The sequence below is a fragment of the Halichoeres trimaculatus genome, unplaced genomic scaffold, assembly GCF_033239565.1.
Source record: "Halichoeres trimaculatus isolate MK-OKI-2021-1 unplaced genomic scaffold, fHalTri1.1 fHalTri1_scaffold_16, whole genome shotgun sequence".
In the NCBI taxonomy this organism is placed as follows: Eukaryota; Metazoa; Chordata; class Actinopteri; order Labriformes; family Labridae; genus Halichoeres; species Halichoeres trimaculatus.
Window position 1 is genome coordinate 31,125,600 of NW_027437194.1, and position 20,936 is coordinate 31,146,535.

General features: G+C 40.3%; 1 protein-coding gene across 3 annotated transcripts in view; it reads right to left on the reverse strand.

Annotated features, from left to right (window-relative positions):
• The window catches only part of rabgap1 (RAB GTPase activating protein 1), a 125,957-nt gene that overhangs the window by 61,804 nt on the left and 43,217 nt on the right, over nucleotides 1-20,936 (reverse strand). For all 3 annotated transcript variants that reach the window (XM_074689963.1, XM_074689962.1, XM_074689964.1), the window contains 8 exons: nucleotides 20,007-20,167; nucleotides 17,900-18,010; nucleotides 16,456-16,522; nucleotides 16,267-16,369; nucleotides 15,793-15,962; nucleotides 15,437-15,605; nucleotides 14,403-14,496; nucleotides 8,696-8,846 (listed from right to left, as the gene is read on the reverse strand). In XM_074689963.1, coding sequence (XP_074546064.1) covers nucleotides 8,696-8,846; nucleotides 14,403-14,496; nucleotides 15,437-15,605; nucleotides 15,793-15,962; nucleotides 16,267-16,369; nucleotides 16,456-16,522; nucleotides 17,900-18,010; nucleotides 20,007-20,167 — 1,026 coding nt within the window. The remainder of the gene's footprint in view (nucleotides 1-8,695; nucleotides 8,847-14,402; nucleotides 14,497-15,436; nucleotides 15,606-15,792; nucleotides 15,963-16,266; nucleotides 16,370-16,455; nucleotides 16,523-17,899; nucleotides 18,011-20,006; nucleotides 20,168-20,936) is intronic.

The window sequence follows — 20,936 nt, forward strand, 5'->3', positions numbered from 1 at the left end:
TTGTGACCTAACACATTCTGTTTGCATGGCCTGTCAAACTATGCTGATGTCAAACTGATCAACCAAAGGTGCTCTGCCGCACATATTATGAGACAGCCGCCTCCGTCATATTTCATACCTCCCCCAGCTCTCATCAAAGCCTGGCCGCTGTTTTTACCAGGGTATTTTTCTAACGACTGTGAATTTTTCATTTCTCACTCCACTTCTATCTCCTTTATTAAAGGCTAACCCAGCAACAGAGGGAATACCAGAAGGCAGAATAGCATCAAGCTATTCACTAACATGGCTAACGGAGCTAACACCAGACACTAACACCACAATGGAAGAGCTTCACCTGCTGTGAGCAGACAGGATCCAGGAGACAGAGACTGAACAGACTGCTGAAGAAGCTCAGTCCTGGACCCTGTGGAGCTGGAGGCTGGCTGACTGGACAATGATGGACAAGCTGTCAGCATCTATTTTCTTATGGACCTTTTTTTACTTTCTTTACACTTTCTTACTTTTGTTTTCCTTATTGCTGCTGTGACTCCTGAATTTCCCCTCGGGGACAAATAAATTCTATTCTATTCTATTCTAGTCTAGTCTATTCTATTCTATATCATATTGTGAGGTTCTTGCTAACACTTACCCTTATTTAACCCCCCTTAAAAGTAAGACTTTAGCTGCCACTCCAGTCAGGGCCATGTGATTACTGTCAATACACAATACCCAGCACAACATAGCTGGTGGCAACTCTGCCCTGTTTATATATAAACATAAACAGTGACACTGTACCGTCCTTTGAATCATGATATAACAAACTTAAAAGGTTGTTTCTCTGGATTATAAAAGAACATGCCAGTAGGTACGGGAATAAACTTTTAGAGAACTGGGCAGCAAAAACGTCAGTTTGTGTGCTTCAAAAAGTCATGGTGTTCTTCTCCAAAAGATAAGCCTACAGCAAGCACACAAAGTCATACAACCTGCAGGCAGGTGGTGGAAGCTATTACATAGTCATAGATAAAACAAAAAAAACAGTGTAAAAAGATAAGAACAGCTTCCAGTAAAATGGAACTGGTTTATACTGAACTCCAAAGATAGCTTTAAATTCCTCCACCTGACTGTCTGGACCTTCTGGCAGTCACTGTTTATTGTTTAATGTGGGACACGGGCTTCAAAGCGAGGTCTTTCTACAGCAGCTCAAACTGCGTTGTACGCAGAAACTTTTGGTACAGAGACACATGGGGGTAGACACGTTGGTGTGACAAGACAGTGTGAGAGGAGTGAGAGGAAAGCAAGGAGACAAGTGTGACAAAACACCGAAGATCAGGCTGACAGGGGAGAGGCAGAGGGTCACCAGAGCTGACAGGAGCACAAACAGGTCTGGGCAGAAGTCAGAGAGACAGTGAAAACAATAAAACAGATTATAAAGACAGACAGGTAGAAAGAGGCATATAGGTCATTATGTGGGTCAGACAGAGACAGGGAAGCAAGCAGGTCGTTATATTTCCCTCTCAACAGGAGTTCTTGAAGAAATCAATGTGAATATGTCCTCATACACTCACCACAGGTGATATTTCTCACATTTAGTCCCCTGGTGGAGGTAAATGAAGACTGAGTCATCCTCATATTTTATCTAAAACTCCTTTCACAAGCTAACAGAGTCGACAGCTCAGTGCCATCAAATTAAGCATGCACGACCACACTGAAGAACATAACTCACCCTTCAAGCCTTGTACTATCTGCTAATTAACAATAAAAGAACAATAAGAAGATGAAAAGAAAATAATTATCGTTACATAACTCGACATCACTCCTCATCAGTCTGTGTCACACCCACAACAACGTGATGATAAGTACGAAGTAAACTCTTGCTACTCAAGGGAGTCAGTCAATCACCACACACTTGTGCTCATATTACTGAGCAACTATCAAACTGTCTATCATCCTCTCAGTGTGTGTCCATACAAATGTTGTATCCTTTAACCTAGGAGGGGAGTCATGTATGTTAAGTTATCTCCAACATCCAAAACCACACCATGTAAAGAAAAAAGTCGTCTCTGTAGGGTTAAGCCGCACTCAAAAAGGTGACCTCAAAGAAAGAGAGTAATAAATGAAATGTCCTATTTAAAAGTGGGTTAACAGACACGTTATCTACAGTCTACATATAATAATAGGACAAGCTTCTAATAGTCCTCAGGAGGCCACAGACCAGTCTTTTTCAACCTTGGGGTCCCGACCCCACATGGGGTTGCCTGGAATTCAAATGGGGTCGCCTGAAATTTCCAGCAATTGATAAAAAAAAAAAAAAACAAGATAAAAAAATAGTAATATATTTTTTAATGATTGAATAGGCCCATATATTTCATTTAAAATAAAACACCACACATTTTCCTTTATAATAATAATAATTATTATGTTAATAATAATAATAATAAAAAAACAAGTTTAACCCTCTCAACTGGATGTTACGTCGGAGATGAGATGCGCTCTCTCCACCACAGCACCTGACTTTGAAAACACAAAAACACAAATAAACGGACTCCCACTGAAAAAATCTGATATGGGTCTGCATTCACGCTTTATTTAGAGAATTTTCAGCACATTACTTTCACACAAAAACACAGCTAAATAAGGCTCTAGTTCTCATCGTGTCGTAAAACGTTGCTACCTCCGCTGCAGAGCCACAGCTGGCTACGAGGCTCTCGCCGCTTAGTGTATCAGTCCGTGCGCGGCGTGCCAGATATAAACAAACGCAGGTAGTCTGCAGGGACAAAGAGACATGATGAGAACTAGAGCCTTATTTCTCAACCTAACTTTCCTGCCTCATACATAGTAGTATGCATTATATAGCCTTAGTGTTGGTCAAAATTAAGTTTTATTAAAAAAAAAAAATAAAAAAAAAAATAAATAGATATATGTATATATATATATATATATATATATATATATATATATATGTATGTATGTATATATGTATGTGTATATATATATATATATATATATATATATATATATATATATATATATATATATATATATCGAAAACTATTACATGAACAAAAACAATTTTTTAGCAAAAAAAACGTTTGATTTAGGTGTCTGGGGTCGCCAGAAACTTGTGATGCAAAAATGGGGTCACAGCCCAAAAAAGGTTGGGAACCACTGCCATAGACTGAGTTTATTTCAGCTTTCCTTCAGAGCACTTCCCTTATTGATGAGTGGATGTGCAGAGAATTTCAAATAAATGCTTTTAAAATAAACTGACTGCAGAAGCATCAACAGGTACATAAAAAGCAACATTTCACCATTTATTTACCCTGCTTCTCAGCACATGAAGTGATAGACAAGCCATCCCATGTCTGTATTAAAATAACATGCCTTGTGAAAAAGCAGAGGCTAAAACTAGGTTTTTGTTTCACAAACAAGTTTTGTTTTTCTTTCAGTGTAAAAAAGCATTTTATTGCTGCAACCTTTTTACCGGTTTTAGATCATGGAAATCTATTGTACATGCATGCCTCACTGCACAGTGTCTCCATATGGTCAATACAACCTACTATGCCTCCTTGAAGTTTAAACTGAACTGTAAGTCTCTGACCCACCATCGTGAGTTGAGCCGTCGGGTTGATTGACCCACTTTGGTGACCGACAGGCTCACACACTGGTACACTTTCATCCATAAGGCAGTTCTTGGTCTGCTTCCCCAATTTTTTTGTGTGTTTTTATCATACAAAAAAGTACCTGACAGTACTCTCTGGGTTCTCAGGACCCCATTATGCTCTCTGTCCCAGACACTCAGACAGAAATTGTGAAAAGGGCATTTGGGCACACTCATCTTGAAAACAGTTGCAGAATGAGGACATTTGAGGACAAGAGCTGGTGTCCTTAAATGTTTTTAGATCTTAAATGAAAGACATGGAGGCTGTTCCTATAAGATATTAATGTTTAAACTCAGTTGTTTGAACAATTGATTCATACAACATGATTTTAATCCATCATCTTGTGTTTTGTCTGTCTGTTTTGTGCTTCCTGTCTGTAACATTGTGTTTTTGTTGTTGCCTGTCTTGGCCAGGTCTCTCCTGAAAAAGAGGTTTCTAATCTCAATGGGACCATTAATAAAGGTTAATAAGCAAAAAAAAATATTCGCCTGATTCAAATCAGCGCATACTGAACCAAAGTGCTGCAGAAACCAATTATTCCTCTGCAAAATTTAGCAACTCAGCTTCTCCATACTGAAATACATGTTGCCGACACAAAATGTGGGCCATGACTCCCACAGCCTAATGATTCTATTGGTTACTGGTGGATTGTTAATGAGTCTGCATTGAGCATTAGATAGGGACTTCAAGTACTTGGCAGCAGGGACCCTTGCATCGGGAAACACATTGGGGCTTCATGAGGAGGGAGTAGGTCGAATGTCTGAGACCTACAGCCCTGCTTCCTCTTCCATCAATGCCCTGCATTCACATGTGTGGCTGAACATGCAGTTCAGCCGGGGTTCGGGGTACAAAGAGAGGGCACTAGCTGGGACATGGTGTGCATATACTGTAATGCAGCACAAAGAGGTACACATAAACACAGGCCAAACTGAAAGCACAGGACACAAAAGAGGAGCTGGCACATGAGTTGGTATGTGCAAATATTTTATCAAGAGCAGAAAAAGAGAAAGAAAAGATTAGTAAACTAGAAGATATGTTTTAATTGGGAACAGACACACTGAATACATGAATGAAACACAAAAAAAGCACTGTTGTGCAATATAATTCTTTTAACAATGTTTTGAGAGCATTCATTTTCTGCAAGACCTCCTGTGCCAAAGATTAGAAAAGACCCCGCTCAGTGCTGTGCTTAATAAGACATTTATTGCCCATAAACCATTCGTTGTTATCTTTGTCCATTTCTGCTCAGAGAGACTAAACCAAAAAGGAAAATTTCCTGTCAGTCTCAGAGACGTCTGCATGTGTTCTCCACACTTCCCTGTGTGTGTGTTTGTTAGCTGCTGCACAAACATGGAATGCTTTAGTGGTTCTGCAATAAATTCCTCTCAGGGTTTCTGTCCAGTGACTATCAATACAAGAGCATGTAGCACCCACTGTTACTGCTGTCTGAGTGAAAGTTGGGATTCCATTCATGCCATTCAGGTAAACACTGAAACCAAGTTTGTATTTCTTGTTCCACTTGAAGGATACAAATTTACTGTCATGGCATACCCGAGATGTAAGGCAAAGCACAGGAAAAGGCAGCGGTAGAGAGAAAGAGGGAAAAGGAAATGCACCCTGGGAGGGTATGGAAAAATAAAAGTGGGAGAGCTGAGCAAGAGAGGGAGGAAAGGGTAACAACAACATCTTGTCACCACCTGAGATCCAGCAGCTTGGTGCCTGAGGATGTGGCCTTTACATAAGAACAGTGGACAGAGCTGCAGCTGAGAGAGAAAAAGTGACATAGACTAACACTGTTCTCAGCACATCAGGAGGCTAACCATTTTCAGGAAGGGTAGCAAGTCTCCTCTGATCTTTACACGCATGGCCACATAGATGGAGCATTGCTGTGACCAAAGGCTGGCTGTCATTTCTGGACATTCATACACATACAGGTATGAGGAGTAGACCCTCAGGCGGGGCCAGAACAAGACCAAGGGGCATAGTAGGGATGTACCAATACCAATCTGTGGTATCAGTTATAGGTGTATCGGTGCCCCTCAAGGCTAAATCGGTATCAGTGTGAAGAGATCCATGGTGCTGATCTCAGCAAATAGCTCAAAGCCTTTTTGTTTTTTTACCAGCGCTCTTTGCTACTTAAAGGTATGGTAGGTCATATTCTTAAAAGTGTTTTTTTAAAAACTGTCAAAAAGTCATCTATGCACTGGTAGCAAGTCATATACAAAATGCACTGACACTGTAATGAGAAATGTCCGGGGTCTGTATCAGCAGCTGGGCAGCGGTAAGTTGACCCCACATTCATTTGGGAACAAAATAAATGATTGGGCGTACTTACCGCGGCAGCTGTTCAACAGCTGGATGAAAGGTTTTTAAAGTTTATTAATGCACTTGCTTTGTTTTTTGCTGCATTACCAGTCTACAGGGTACATTTGATAAGAACTTGTGTACATTCTGAAGAGAGATGGTAAACATTTAAATATTTCATAATCTAAATAAATATTAAATTCACTAATTCCATATGGGCTGGGGGATATATTGAATATACTTGATGTATCGCGGGTTTTTGCACTTGAGATAAATAAAATGACTATATCACAATCAACGAGTATAAAAAGTAACCTAAATATTTTCAGACGTCAGAACGTAAATCTCTTCGGTGACTCGCTTGTTTCACTCTGCTGCTCAGCCGGTGCTCCTCTCACAGCAAACAACACACTCACCCGCCCACCCAGAAAAGTTCCCCTGTGCATGTGTGTGTTGGTGTTCGAAGAGGAGAGAAGAAAGTTGCTTACGGGTCTTATCAATGCAGGATATGGGTTCTTGGGGCTTGTTTTCTAGAATGTAGTTGCTTATTTGGGTTAGCTTTGCTACATGTATGATCCCAGATTCTTTCCCAATTCTCCATGACGACAAACAAATGCAACATGTTTTAAGGGGGGTTGAGCTGTATGAACGCCTGGATATGATATGATATGATATGATATGATATGATATGATATGATATGATATGATATGATATGATATGATATGATATGATATGATATGATATGATATGATATGATATGATATGATATGATATGATATGATATGATATAGTTTAATATAATATAATTTAATATAACATAATATAATAAGTCAGTGGAATAGATGTGAATGATTCATTTTACTGGCATTAAAAATATGCAACTACATAAAGTTTGGTTTAAAATAAAAGGTTTGCTAAACTTTACCTGATTGAGATTTCCCCTTTTTGCATTCAAATTTTGAAAATCCAATTGAAAGGTTTCCTTGAATCATTATACTGATGTCATTGTATATATCACAGGGTTGGATTTAACATTAACAAAGGGAGAAATCAGAATATCAAGATGTATATAGTGTATCAGGATATAGCCTATAAATATGGAGATATTGGATTTTGGCCATATCGTGCAAGCCTAATTCCATATACTGATTTTTTGCCTTTTACCCAAAAAATTACCAGTCTCAGCCCACAGTAGGGCATGCAGGTTATCATTAGACGCTGGCATCAGATTGGTATCGGTATCAGTCGATACCAAAGCTCAGGTAACTGTATCGGTATCGGTATCGGTATCGGTATCGGTATCGGTATCGGTATCGGTACCTAAAAAATTGGATAGGTGCATCCTTAGAGCTAAGGCCACTAAGAACGTCTCAGATGAAGCCATTAGAATTGAAGAATGATCATAGTCAATCCTGTTCCAGATACACATTTTACAAATTTTCAGAGGTCTGCCCCAAATTTCTTATCTCCTTCGGGCCTCTATACATGTGTGTCAGTGTCTGTGTCTGCCTCAACCCCCTCCTCTGCCTGTATGTTGATGTTTTGGTTGTATCAGGATGTTTCTTGGCGGTGAGTAGGCGTGGTTGCCTCAGCCAGTCACAGTGGGCCCAGTGCACACATGTCCGTGCATTTTGATAATAGCGAGTGGAAGTAGCTATCCTAAATGGCTACGATAGTGGATGGAGCACGGCGAAAGAAAAATGCAACTGGAGTCAAATGAATTGCCAAACAGACAAAGCTTCTTCCTAGATGAGAAAGAAGCTTGGCTCAACTTTCACTCACTTTTGAGCAGCACGAGACAGGGAATGACGATTAGATGGTGCTAACACGCCAAGTCAAGTGTACAGCTCTCCCATATAGAAACATGATGCTACAGATTGGGTTGGTGAGTGTTCATGTAGCTCAGGTTGGACGCTGTGGGTATGCACTGCTGCTGGCACTGAGCCAAGGAGAAGGAGCCCAGTTTGAATGTTGTGTTTACCAACAAGTAGCAAAAGTTCCTGCAGATCCTACCTTTCCTCCTACCAAAAGAAATGCTCCCAGGAATTTTACAAAGACGCTGTAAGAACGGGTAAAGTTAAAGTGAATTTTGTGGTTGTTCAACTGACACATGCAGCTCAACCCAAAATCTTCTGGACATTAGCCGTAGTTTTGTGCATGGATGCATAGCATGAGCAATATCGAGCTCAGGCAGGCCTGATGCAAAAATTAAAAACTTTATAACAAGTATCTGTTTTCCAAGGTTCAGAAGCAGGTATTGATAGAGATGGTTTGATCTTTATCTACTCTCCGCTTTTTTTTTTTGCAAGGATGAAAAACGCTTTTTATAAAAAACAACAAGGGATATATTTTTCACAGAATCATAAACACATGATGAATTTGTTTTGGAGACATCTTTGAAAGTATTTCAGTTATATAATCCAAAAAGTGATCAGCTGCTATGACCTACAGGGCGGCTGTGGTTACCATCACATGGAAGGACCACATGAGACAGGGCCATCAGTGGCCCCTGAGGTGTGCTTTAAATAAAAGCTAAACTTTACAAGACTTGTAACCATGGACAATAATTGCAGCAAACAAAAAACTATGTCAGACAGAGAAAAGTCAGAAGAATCAATCATCAACGGTATGAAGAGAGAAGATACAAGGCCTAAAACAGCCTGTACCAGCCAGCTTGTAATAAGGACAACTGGGACTGAGAGACAATCATGAGACCATCCACAAAAAAAGTAAAACTTTCATCTGGTCTTACCTTTGTAATAAGAGTACGGTACTCTTCCACCTGGTGGTCATTGTTATGGCAGCCTGCCAGGAGCTGCCAAACCTCCCCACGTAGAGCCTCAGGAATGCCACTCCGCACCAACGCTGGCAGCTGCCTGGGACGCACGGATAAGTTTGTGTGCCTAAGACAAAAACAAGAGGAAAAGTCAGCAACAGCAGATCAACAAAGACATTCTCATGTTCACACTTCTCAGAGCCGTTTGTTAAAACCAAAGCGTGGAGCTCTTAATATTCTCTTTGAACAAGATTTCTGCATCTGCAATCTTTCTGCACACCTATGCCAAACAAAGCTTCCACTGGCTCAAACACTGTGTCTGATAAGGCTATCAACATATCTAAAGACGGTCTGCCAAAACTCTGACACTAAGGTAAGGTTATATCACCTTACACCGCAGGTTAGGTACAATGATTTACACACTGGCAGTCACCAACGCTTTCCATCCACTTCAAACAAAGGATACAATCAATCATGGTCTCAAATGTGCTATTTTCCACCAGCACCACCTCACAACTTTCCCCCTGATAGCTGAACACAAGTATTGCTTTATTTAACACTGCTCTATTTTTGGTAGGACTGAAAAACAAAAGAGGAAGACAATATGATGAAAGAAAACTGTAGCAGCAGTGGATGAAGATATTTTAATGATTTCCCTCCCCTGTCTTTAGAGTAAAAGTTAGGGAACACTCCCACTTCATCTCAGAAGGGGATTCAGACGGTATCCAGGGTAATTTGAATGGTAGGCTTCTTCCTGCTAGGAAGAGAAAGAGACAAAAATAAAGGTATAAAGATGAAAAAGGTGGAGGCCCAGCTGTATGATCGCCTGACTCGGCCTGACTCGGGCTGACAGATAATCCCTGATGATTCTTTCGCTTTCCCCCTGTTCTCCATCCATTCCTCTCTATTTTCTCCATTTGTTTGGTTTTATTTGTTCCGGGCGTCAGGTTATGCAATACGTGGCATTTTCTGCTGGGACTATGATGGGAAACAAAAGTATACTGTGTGTGTGAGTGTGTGTGCGTGTGTGTGCCTGTGTGTGCGTGTGTGTGCGTGTGTGCGTGTCTGTGCGTGTCTGTGCGTGTGTGCGTGCGTGTGACGTAAGTAATGCCAGGCCTGGTCCTCAGGGGCATTAAATTGTAAAGGGCTTTCTGTGATTCGCTTCTCTTTGCTCCCGGAGCGCACATCACACAATGCAACAACACACACGCTGGCTTACCACACAAAATCACCGATCACTTGCACAAAGCCCTGTATTATAAAAGGCTAGTCTTATGATTCTGTTCTTTTAGAACTAGTTTTATTGGAGAATTGAGAAAAATTCCTCCAAAGCATCTAGTGTTTTCGAGGTCAGGTCAATATTGGCTACTGTCAGGGGACAGTAACAAGGTTAATTGCGCTTGACAATAGATGGCACTATCACAAAACCTAATAATAACGCTCATGCAGATGTTTCCAGTAAAGGAGGCTACACACTACAGGTTAATGGGGCTGATTTTTGTCCTTGTCTACAATCAAAGCCAGCAAAGGCCTGACTGTCTGAAATCTACAAATGACATTGTGTGTGATTTCCCTGTGATGTGGTGTGTTAAGTGTGATTTTTTTCTGGTTGGAGCTGCTCTGGAGGAGAGATAGTAGATAATGAACATGTTTAATATTTGTGACTAAAAATCCTGTAGTGTGGGGCGCTCTGGGAGAAGCCGAGCAGGTACAGCGTGTAATGTCACACGTGCCGGAGCATAGCCAATCAAGAAGTTAGCTGACTCAGCTGACTGACCGGATAGGAAGTAAGAAATCTATCTGTAATACTTGTGAAGACTTTACTCACCTTCAACTCACATTGTTTTCACATTCTCTCTTTCCATCATCAATTTTTCTTTTTTTGTGTTTTTTTTAGAGGCTGAAAACAACCATCATTATCTTTTTCTAGTTCGTTCGTCATGTTTGTTTACGTCAAAGTCATGTTTTACTACCCAAGTTTTGGAATACTGAGCGTCACAAAGCTGATACTGTGCTGAAGGATCAGTTAGTGTGTCGTTTGCTAACCACACACTTTATGATCTAGGAGATCTTGTGCAATCTGTTTTTTGTAATCATCCAGTGTGTGCTCTCTAAATGTGTAAAGGTTTGAAGAATCCTGTAATGTGTGCCAGCCTTAAGGGATTTCTGTCAGAGATCTAAAGTTCTTCTTCCACGGTAAAACCTTGAAACTTTTAGGAACAGGTCATTTACCCTTTTTCCACAAAGCCAGATCAAGTGCCAGTTCTGAGTCAGTGCTTACTCCACACCAGTTCTCTGTGTTTCAACCACCGAGGAACTGAACTGAAAACAGAAAAAAACAGTTCCAGAGTAGCACCTTGCTGGCTAGAAAAAGAAATGTTTATCTGGATAATCATGGCTTAAGTTACAGCTCCCAGAACTTTGTTGTGGCCGAAGACAGTAAAAAAATAAATCAATGAATAATATTCTAAAAGATCGTGTTGACTTCATGAGTGATTCACACATTTCGGCTTGCACCCAAAAAACCTCACAAATACATTGAACCATAGAGCACAAGTTCAATATTAGACCGAGTCCAGATGCATTTGTTGATTATCTGTCTAATGTCTGCTTGCAGACTTGTAGGCAGGAGGCTGTCTAAAGATTTCACCTTGTGTTTTATTTGTTGTTTTGAAGCAAACATCACACTGTTTAAATTTTCAAAGTGATGGGGGAAAGAGTTTGTGTATCAGTAATTGTGCTAGCTTTTATTCCATCCATTAACTTAGCACCAAAAGCAGAGTTTTTCTGAGGTGCTCAAAACATAATTAGTCATGTAACTAGAAAAGCAATTTCTGAAGAAATTGTGCTGTGAATGCAGAATGCTGAAGCAGCTTGCGCTGAACTGCTAATGCAGAAAGCTGAACCTGAATGACTGAAGATATGTCTGAAAATGGTTGAAAAAGTCTTGAAAAGCTTGCGCTCAACTGCTAATGCAGAATGCTGAACATGAATGACTGAAGATATGTCTGAAAATGGAAGAAAGAGGTCATGAAAGGCTTGCAATGAAATGCTAATGCAGAATACTGAACATGAATGTCTGAAGTTATGTCTGAAAATATTTAAATTAAGTCTTGAAAAGCTTGCGCTGAACTGCTAATGCAGAATGCTAAACCTGAATGACTGAATTTATGTCTGAAAATGGTTGAAATAATTCCTGAAAAGCTGGTACTCAACTGCTAATGCGGAAGCTGAATAAGCCCCCCATGAACTTTTGGATGAAAGGAAATTAATGGATGAATCAGTTAAATGGATAAATGAATTTAAAGTTCAAATGTCTGCATCTATTCAAAACTTGAGGTAATATATTAAATTTTAAAGAACATTTATGGAAATAATGACCTGACTGAGGGAAAATGCAAGTCTCATCTCTTAAACGCTTTTTTAAAAATGAAATCCTGTGTGTCCTGTGTGTGAGTTTTTAACTATGTAAGATGTCAGCTGAGGCTCATCTGAAGCCAGATGTTGCCATGGTGATCATTGTTTACCAACTGCCATCAGAGAGCTGGTGGAGTCTGTTGATTCCCAACACATTTCCACTGAAATCAGGGTGTCAAACTGCCTGCAACTGTGACTAAACCAAAGGGCCAATCAGAAAAATGATCACACCGTAGGAATCCTGAGGCCCTGAGGAAGCTGTCTGTGCAAGTTTCATGTCTGAAGACGCAAAAATGTGCCCATGACAGCAATAGATAGATGAGGGAAATTTGACTGATCTCTGAGAAAACCCCTCAGGAATTAACATTGGAGTACATGGGTGCCGGAGCTGACTTTGCCAGACAGTTGGCCATTTTGTGAAAAAGTGCTCCATCCTTTTGCTTTAAAAACCACTTTGTCAGAAGCAGGACAACATAACCTACATTTTGACGGCTTATATGTGTTGATAGCTCAAAAAATGTGGCCAAGAGAGCGGTTTACCCAGAAGTTTCCCAGGTTTTGTTTCTCCCTCTCCCCACTCTGTCGTTTGAATCTCCCACTCTAAGCTGAAACATTCCGTCCAATACACACCAATGTTAAACAGCTTGAAGAGCTGAAAATCATCATGACCTTTGAAGGGTCATTGTGAAGAAACTATGAATGCTAGGAAACATTTGAAACCCACTGAATGAAGCCAAAAGATAGCTGAATATTTAGAAGTTTTAATAAAATGTCTAGCTGAATGTATAACTGAATGAGAAGGGTTTGAAGCAGGCTGACAAAATGTCCTGAAGGGAGAAAGTTTTGAAAATTCCGCATTCATCTCTATGGGACTGAAATCTCGTAAATCGTTGAATATCTCGGAAAGTATTTGTGAAAAGTTTCTGAAGAGTCATAGCCCCCTTGTTCCCACTGAAACACACGTTTTGAAGTTTGAACGGTGAAAATCAGTTGAAGTTTGTAGAAGTTTTAGCGGTCCAAAAAAGCGGACGGAAGAAGAAAAAGAAAATAAAGTAGAAGAACATACTCTGTGAATGCATTACTGCATTCACAGCAATGATGTGGCTTTGGTTCTTGGATGGTTCTCAAGTTGAATCAGCTTGGAACAAGGTAGTCAGGTAGTCAGCTGTCCTTATTCTTTAAGCACAGACTGTTGCTGAACCTAGACCTGACCAACTGCACTGCCCCCACAGGCTTGGACAGTAGGCACTAGGCATGATGGGTGATCACTTCATCTGCCTCTCTTCTTACCCTGATGGCCCATCACTCTGGAACAGAGTCAATCTGGACTCATCAGACCACACGACCTTCTTCCATTGCTTCAGAGTCCAATCTCTTTGCTCCCAAACTGAAGCCTTTTTTTCTGGTTAGCCTCACTGATTGCTGACTGACAGCAGTCAGACTCTACCATCATCAATGAAGATCTTGGTGACAAATTAATGTAACACTGGATGAAAATGAATCTTGTGACATTGCAGAATGCGTGCTGTAATCAGAGCTTAGGGCAGACCAAATATTGGCGTGTGTGACCTGTGTTTTTTTTTGGCTGGGCAGTGTAGTATATCAAATTATTTCAATGACTGCTGTATAAAGGGTTAAGTGGTCACTCAAGAATCTGCTGTTCTTGACACTTCAGCCATGGCTTTATTTTTTATTATAGAGGTTGCCCTTTTGGTAACACAGAGTAATTTGTCCATGCCCCCTTCTCTAAAAACCCAATCCAAGGTTTATTGTGTCTAATGGGCGCCTGTCAACTTTATTTGGCAGCTACTGAAAGTTTTAAGCCTGTTAAAAACTACTTCCTGTCAATGCCAAACAATGTGTCACAGTGGCAATAATGTAACACAAACAATTGGTTGCATAACAGAGCATGGTGACGGTCTTTTGATGTATCTGATCATATGAGTGCAAACAAAACTTCACGAGGGGAAACAGGAGCATGCTGACTAGAGTGTGCATGTTTGGGGCTTGAGTTACGGCTAATGGAAGTCACAGCAATTTTAGCTCAACTTTTTAAATAACGCCAGCGCAGTAAAGGAAGAAGAAAATGCAAATCAGAAAATCCTGCCTGCTGCTTTTTCTTACACATACTGTTCACAGCTTACACACACACACAAACACAAACACAAACACACACACACACACACAGATAAATTACGGTTTTTATTTTTATTAAAGGAGCAGTAAGAGTGGAAGGACAGGAAGCAACAAAGGAACAAAGCCTTACCACTTGGATAACAAGTCTCCCCAGGTCTCCAGAATCTTCTCTGCACACTCTTTGGACACGTCACCTGACCCGCTGAGTAACGGTTCATCATTATCTGGACACAGAAAACAAACTTAAGGTTTCTTTACTTAACGTTAGTCTCCAACTCTACCCACTAAAACACAGATAAAGTAACTGTGGATAAACAAGCAGGATGTTCTTAAAGTTGGTCTCAAACTTTCTGTAAAATAGTGCTACCAACATGGTTCGGACGTGTGCCCACTGGAGATATGAAATTTTAGGCGTCTAACAATTATTAATGTGACTTTTGGTTTGAAGTTATTTAACAGTTCTTTGATTCAGGGGTTGATTTGAAAACAACAGACAAAATGAAAGTGAAACAAGTTAGTCTCCTTTCTTTCCACTTTCAATGTACATCATGTCCAGAAAAGTAGACCAAACTGTCTCGAGGGCCAGCAGATCAAAGCCCAACACAAAACTAGATACAAGCAGTTCCTCAATTATTATCTCTGCCTTTTATTCTGGTTGCTATCTCTCACATTCACAGAAAAACTAACGAAAGCAAAGACACACACAGCGCTGGTGCTAAGTACTCTGTGAGGTTACAGAACAAACAGTCCTGTAGCACAGTGTCTGATCACCCACATGATATGTACTCCTGCGGGCTACGACTCAATATCAGATTCAGTCTCACATGGCAGAGTCGTAATTATTTCGGAGTTGAGTTGAGGGCTCAGCATTTTGGAGTTGAAGCACACAGTATTTCAGATTATTTGGCTGCCAGGCAGTTACTTTGAGGCTGTTAATGTGTCTCATATTATAGAATACCAGGAAGCTATTTCTGACAGGGCTCTGCGAGTCAGGCTTTTCCTGTGGTCACAGTGATGATGTTTTCTGTACAGAGATAATATTCTCAACTCCGCCTGGGATTAGCTGTTTAATAAATTATTTGCTGCTCTTCTGTGTTTTGTGTCTTTAATAAGAGATCCCTAAAAAGGGGGACTGAGCAAAAGAGTAAGACAGTGTCCAATCACCTTCCTCTTCATCATCTTCAGGTGGCGAAGGAACCACACTACCAGGCCCGGTGGATAGGATGCCAGGACTCGCAGTTGTCTTCCGTTTCTCTCTCTCTGTCTCACTCTCCAGACTCACCACTTCATAAAGTGTGTCTGCAGAGGGACTCTTCCTCTCTTTTCGCTCCATCTGAGGAAAGAAATGTTGAAAACATGACATCAGCTTAAGGCCCTTGAGAATATCCTCCTATTGGTCGACACATAAAATCTGCAACTTCGTTATCTTACATTATACTTTTTGAAAAGTGTACCACGTTACTGGCACGGCCTCACATTCGGCACAAGTCACAAAGCCCATAACTCGTAACTTGACCTACCTGTCGGAGTTTAAGGTAGAAGGTTTCAGTGTGGTTGCGTTTGCTGAAAGGCCAGAACAGCCTGTCGTTGGGGGCGCACACTCGAACTCTTGTCTCAAGCAGAAAACGGACTGGTTCCTCCACTTCTGTGATCACCAGGTCCACAGCTGTCGTCATGTACATGAATTTATCTGAGAAGACAAGAAAAATATAGGTTCAACGTTCCTGATGACTCAAAAAACCAACAAAAGCAAAAAAATGATCATTGATTTTAGACAAAAGAACAGATTTTGTGTTTCAGGTGTAAGCTGCTTCTTCACAGCTTTAAAAAGAATTAAGGAGAGACAAGAAACATCTTTTTCAACACCATAAATGTGTTCAATTCAAGTATGAAGGATGAAAAAAACAATTAGCTTGTGAAACATGGATTAAGGAAATAATGCATGTTGGAAATCACTGTTCTATTTGAGTTTTTGGCAGTTCTTTGGCGGCTACCTTTGGGCGTTTCTTCATTCACAGCCTGGAACTGAGGCGTGTTGGGGTTCCAACTTCCTGTGATGATGTAAGACTTCCCGTCAGAGCTCTTTCCCATTGACTCCTGAAGGGGCACAAGTTGGGAGAGGTGAGCAAACATGCATACCAATTCATGTTGACACACATGCATGTATTAAAACAGTCACCTACCAGGTCTAGAAGGTGCATGTCACTGTTTTTCACATTTTTCCCTGGGCTGAGCAGGAGCCCAAAACACCTAGAGAGGAGACATACGTGAAAGTACACAGTGTAAAGAAACCAAATGAATTAAACATGCAGACACAAAGAAGGGAGAGTGGGAGAAACTGGATTACATAAGAAGAAAGGGTGTGAAAATGAAAAAAGAGAACAGCGGGAACCAGACACAGAACAATAAATCCCCTAATAGACCAAAACCAGTTGCCAACCACCACATATAACCACAAATAGCTTTCTGGACTGATCATCTAACACAGACCAGATCGCAGGGAGTATAAAACACAGCACTTCAATCCTTACCTCCTCTGGGTCCATCAGATAACAATAACAAACCACTGTGAAGATGGAAGTCCGCAGAAAAGTGATGGAATGTTTACATTTAATACCAATTTATTAGACCGTGGAAAAGTCAGACTCGCATTAGGAAACTGTCTGAGAGCTGAGCCTGAACATTTTAAAGCTAATACAGGGCGACAAGCGGATATGAAGAGGTTGTGTGTTTATCAATTATAGCTGGGTGTTTCCATTTCTCAGGAAAGTCTGGTTGAGTTTTCAACAACAGATGTAAGTGCTGTGGTAAAATGTGAAGGTACAAATCTTTAAAAAGCCTTTTTTAAGATTCTTTTTGAGCTTTTTGTCTTTATTTGATGGAAAGGTTGGCAAAGGGTAGAAAACAGGAGGGAGCAAGGGGAGGACACACTCCACATTATGTCAGGAACAGGAATCAGCAGGGTCATGTGATGAGAACTGTAACCTCTGTAAATGTGATTTAATGATTTCATGCAACACCTCAGAAATATAACATCATTTTTGAAATTACTTACGTTAATTAAGTATTGCACAGTTCATAGTAGAAAATAAGTAATAAATAACAGAGTGCTCCTTCAATGTCACCATTTTTGATGGTGGTTTTGACCTACATTTGTGGATGCAGTGACAAACTGTGTTCACACGTGGTTCTGAGCTGTGATTTTGAGCCCATTTCCCTTTTCAGAGCTACGTGTAAATGCAGTGGCCCTTGAAGGCCAGCTGGCATTGCTTTTTCCAAATACGGAAAAGTAAAGGGTAAAAAAAGTTCTTTCATGATGGAGGAGAGTAATAATTTTGTTTACACTGAAGATTTTTTTGCCATCAATGAAGTGAAACATATTCTATATGAAACTTCTTTTTTTTTTGCTGATGATAAAATCTGTAAGTCAAGATATTTTACAATTAAGGGGACAGGCTTTTTGTGGTCAGCCAAAGTGTGACTCAAGATGAAGCTGAAGAGGAAAGTTTGCTTTGAAATATATCGAGTAACCGAATCTGGCGGCCACAAGCAGGAATAACTACCTGGATTTCACTGAAATTTATAATTTTTCTCACTTCTTTCTGCTTGTTTTTTGAGTTAGCTTACCTCTCAATAGCTAGTTCCTTATTGGAGGTCTGCTGGACATATATGACTATTTTCTTATCCATTCCTGCACGCAGCTTGAAGCTCTGTTTGTCCTTGTCCTTTGCAACGGCACTGAAAGCATGAAGAGAAGAGGCAATGGCATGAGTTTAAAAAAGGAAAATGATAGTAAAAAAAAGACAGGATGTGGAAAAAGTTCCAATAAAACTTTTAGCAGATTCAGTGACACCATGCGGCTGATTTACAATCATTTCAAACATTATGCAAGATGATGACCCATGTTCAAAATAGACCCATTTATCATAAGAAAAGCATACTAAATAGCCGTTTTCAAACACTCTCTAGCCCTGGTTTTCTTTTCTTCAGGTTTGAGACAGGAACAGTAATCAACTCTTTCAAAAAGTGGCAAAAACTCCTCAGGATCGCGATCTTTGAAGCTTTCCCATGTAGATCTTGAAAATAATAGAAAAATTAATCACTCCTCATCACGCATGATGGAGTTCCACCCCAAAGCTCCCATGTTGTAGACAAATGCAGACTATGGCTGGAAAAGTTGCTTGGGGAAATCAAATCCGTGCTTCCTTTGATCATTTACATGTGTTAACAGATGCGCTTTCACATGCCTCTGTGTTTTCTCTGATGTAATGATTCACGTCATAATCTTAATACCCCATGAGTCACGGAGAAAAACTTCCGTTCTCCGCTTTGTCCAGATTTATATGATTTAGAAGCAGAAGTTCCTGCTGTCACTCTGTGTGGGTTATATTTAATTTAACCATCAGACATGGAATCCTCAACATTCAGGTTAGTTGAGCAATCACAATTGATAAGTTGCTTATTAACAGTCCACCGTGACCTAATGTTGCATTAGAAGTGACTTGTTTTTTTGATATGTTGCAGGGACATGGTGAAAACTATCAACCCCAAATACACACCACCTACCAGGGACTACTTGGCAAATAAGTTAATACCATCTTGGTACAAGGTTGAGAAGTCCAATGTAATTACAGAGCTCAGTGACGTCTGCTCTGTTGCATTTACATGTGATGGCTGGAGTAGCATCATACAGGACCACTATCTTACCATCACAGCACACTACATAGGAAGGAGGGCAGAATGCAGCAAAAAAGTGCTTAAGACTAAAGCTGTGTACAAAGCTCAGACAGGTTGTGTTGTGGCGGGGGAAATCAGTGAAGTTCTGTCAGAGTTTGGCATTTCTGAAAAACTGTCGCTAACAATGTAGATAATGCTGCCAATATGGATACTTCTGGAGAAGGCCAATTATCCAGAGACCTACTGCTAATCCTGGACCCTCGACTTCAGAGGAACCAGAGGAACCAGAGCAAAGTAAATTCTCATGGCTTTGCTGATGTTGGGGATGATAAAAAATATGTATGTTAGATATATTTTTTTTTAAGTGAAGTTAAAGAAGTTTTAAAGTGATATGGGGTTTTCTCCCAGCGCCTTTGGTTTCTCCCATCAGTTGTTGTTTTAATGAAGTTTAACCAATAAAACACAACTTTGAAAAAAAAAAAAAAACAGCTGTCAGATATCTGACAGGCATCATGTCTCCGCTTAAGACGACAAGAACGCCGACTTTAAAGAGTATGAGTTACACAGTAATACAGTACTAGACCCGAACAAGCTGAGAATCTGGGTCTGTTATTATGCAGTGACATGGTTCATTCATACAGAAAATAAAATAAATGCACATCAGGGAGGACAGATTAAAGTCAGCATATTGATTAGTTTGTTTTAATCTATATACAATAAAACCTTACTTAATCTGAACAGTTTGAATCAAGAAAAGTGAACTGCTAGATGTCTGAAAGACAGGGAAGACTCCCAAATCCCTTTTCTTTCGATGTTTAATTCACTTAAACATTCATTCTGATGATAATTGGGTAGCACATACTTGAAACTGCCTTTGAACTTCAATTTATTTCCTTGGTCAGGTCTGCTTGTCCCTGTATCAGTGATCTAACAAAAATAATCTCTTTGTTGTTTTGAGTCCCATAAACACCATCAGAGTTATTTGGAATATGGCATAAAATCAGTTCCAGCTCTACTGAAATACAGGAAACAAGCTCTCATGTACTGAATGTCTCACCTGAAAGTACCCTTCCCATCATCCTCCCTGATTTCCAGGCTGACAGTGAAGGTAAACAAGTCGTTGTCAGGTGTGAGCGGCGCGGCCTGCTGAGATGACATGATTGCTTTCTTGGCTGATCGTCGAAATGCCGTAGCGAAGCTGTACAATATCCGACTCACCTGCAGGAGAAAGGGGAACAGAATAAAAAAAGAGACAATACTGGGTAGAAATCCATTCAGTCAAATCACTATCACTATCAATATCAATCAAAACACTCCATCACAACAACAAGGATGTACTTCTGGGATTGTGAACTGTCATGTGACTTCTCCATGCTACTATCTTTGGCCCGCATTTATCAAGCATGCATACACCAGAAACATGGGTGTATGCTCCTTTCCATACACAGATCGGCATTTATTAATCTGAATGTGGGCTTCAGGTACGCTCAAATCCCACGCCAGGTCTGAGTTCGTGCATGCAAGTTTCATGTCAGTGGGGAGTGCGGTGCAGCGAGGGAAATCTGTCTGTGGAGGAGAATTATAAGCTCACATGAAGGCAAAACATTTTCAGATTAAAAACTGATGTTCTTAGATTAAAATTTAGATTGTTAAATGAGAAATGACAACAAAAATGTTTCTAATATTTCAATGTACTTCTGCCAATCTATAAAATACATCACTATGAAAGAGCAGCAGTGCCAGCTGTCAGCTGATTTCTCTATGTAAAAAATGTGTTTCATTTATGATTTCTTAAAAAAAAAAATACAAACAACAAATATTTGATGTCTCAAAAGGGAAACAGTTGAGGTCAGCAGCACACCGTCCCCACTGAACACAGTGTTTACAGTGCACTGCTTCCCCCTCCTGAGATGCCGGATGGTGGTCTAGAACCTCTACCAAACCGTCCGGGAGTCGTTCTCCATAGCCTCACCGAACTCCTCCCATG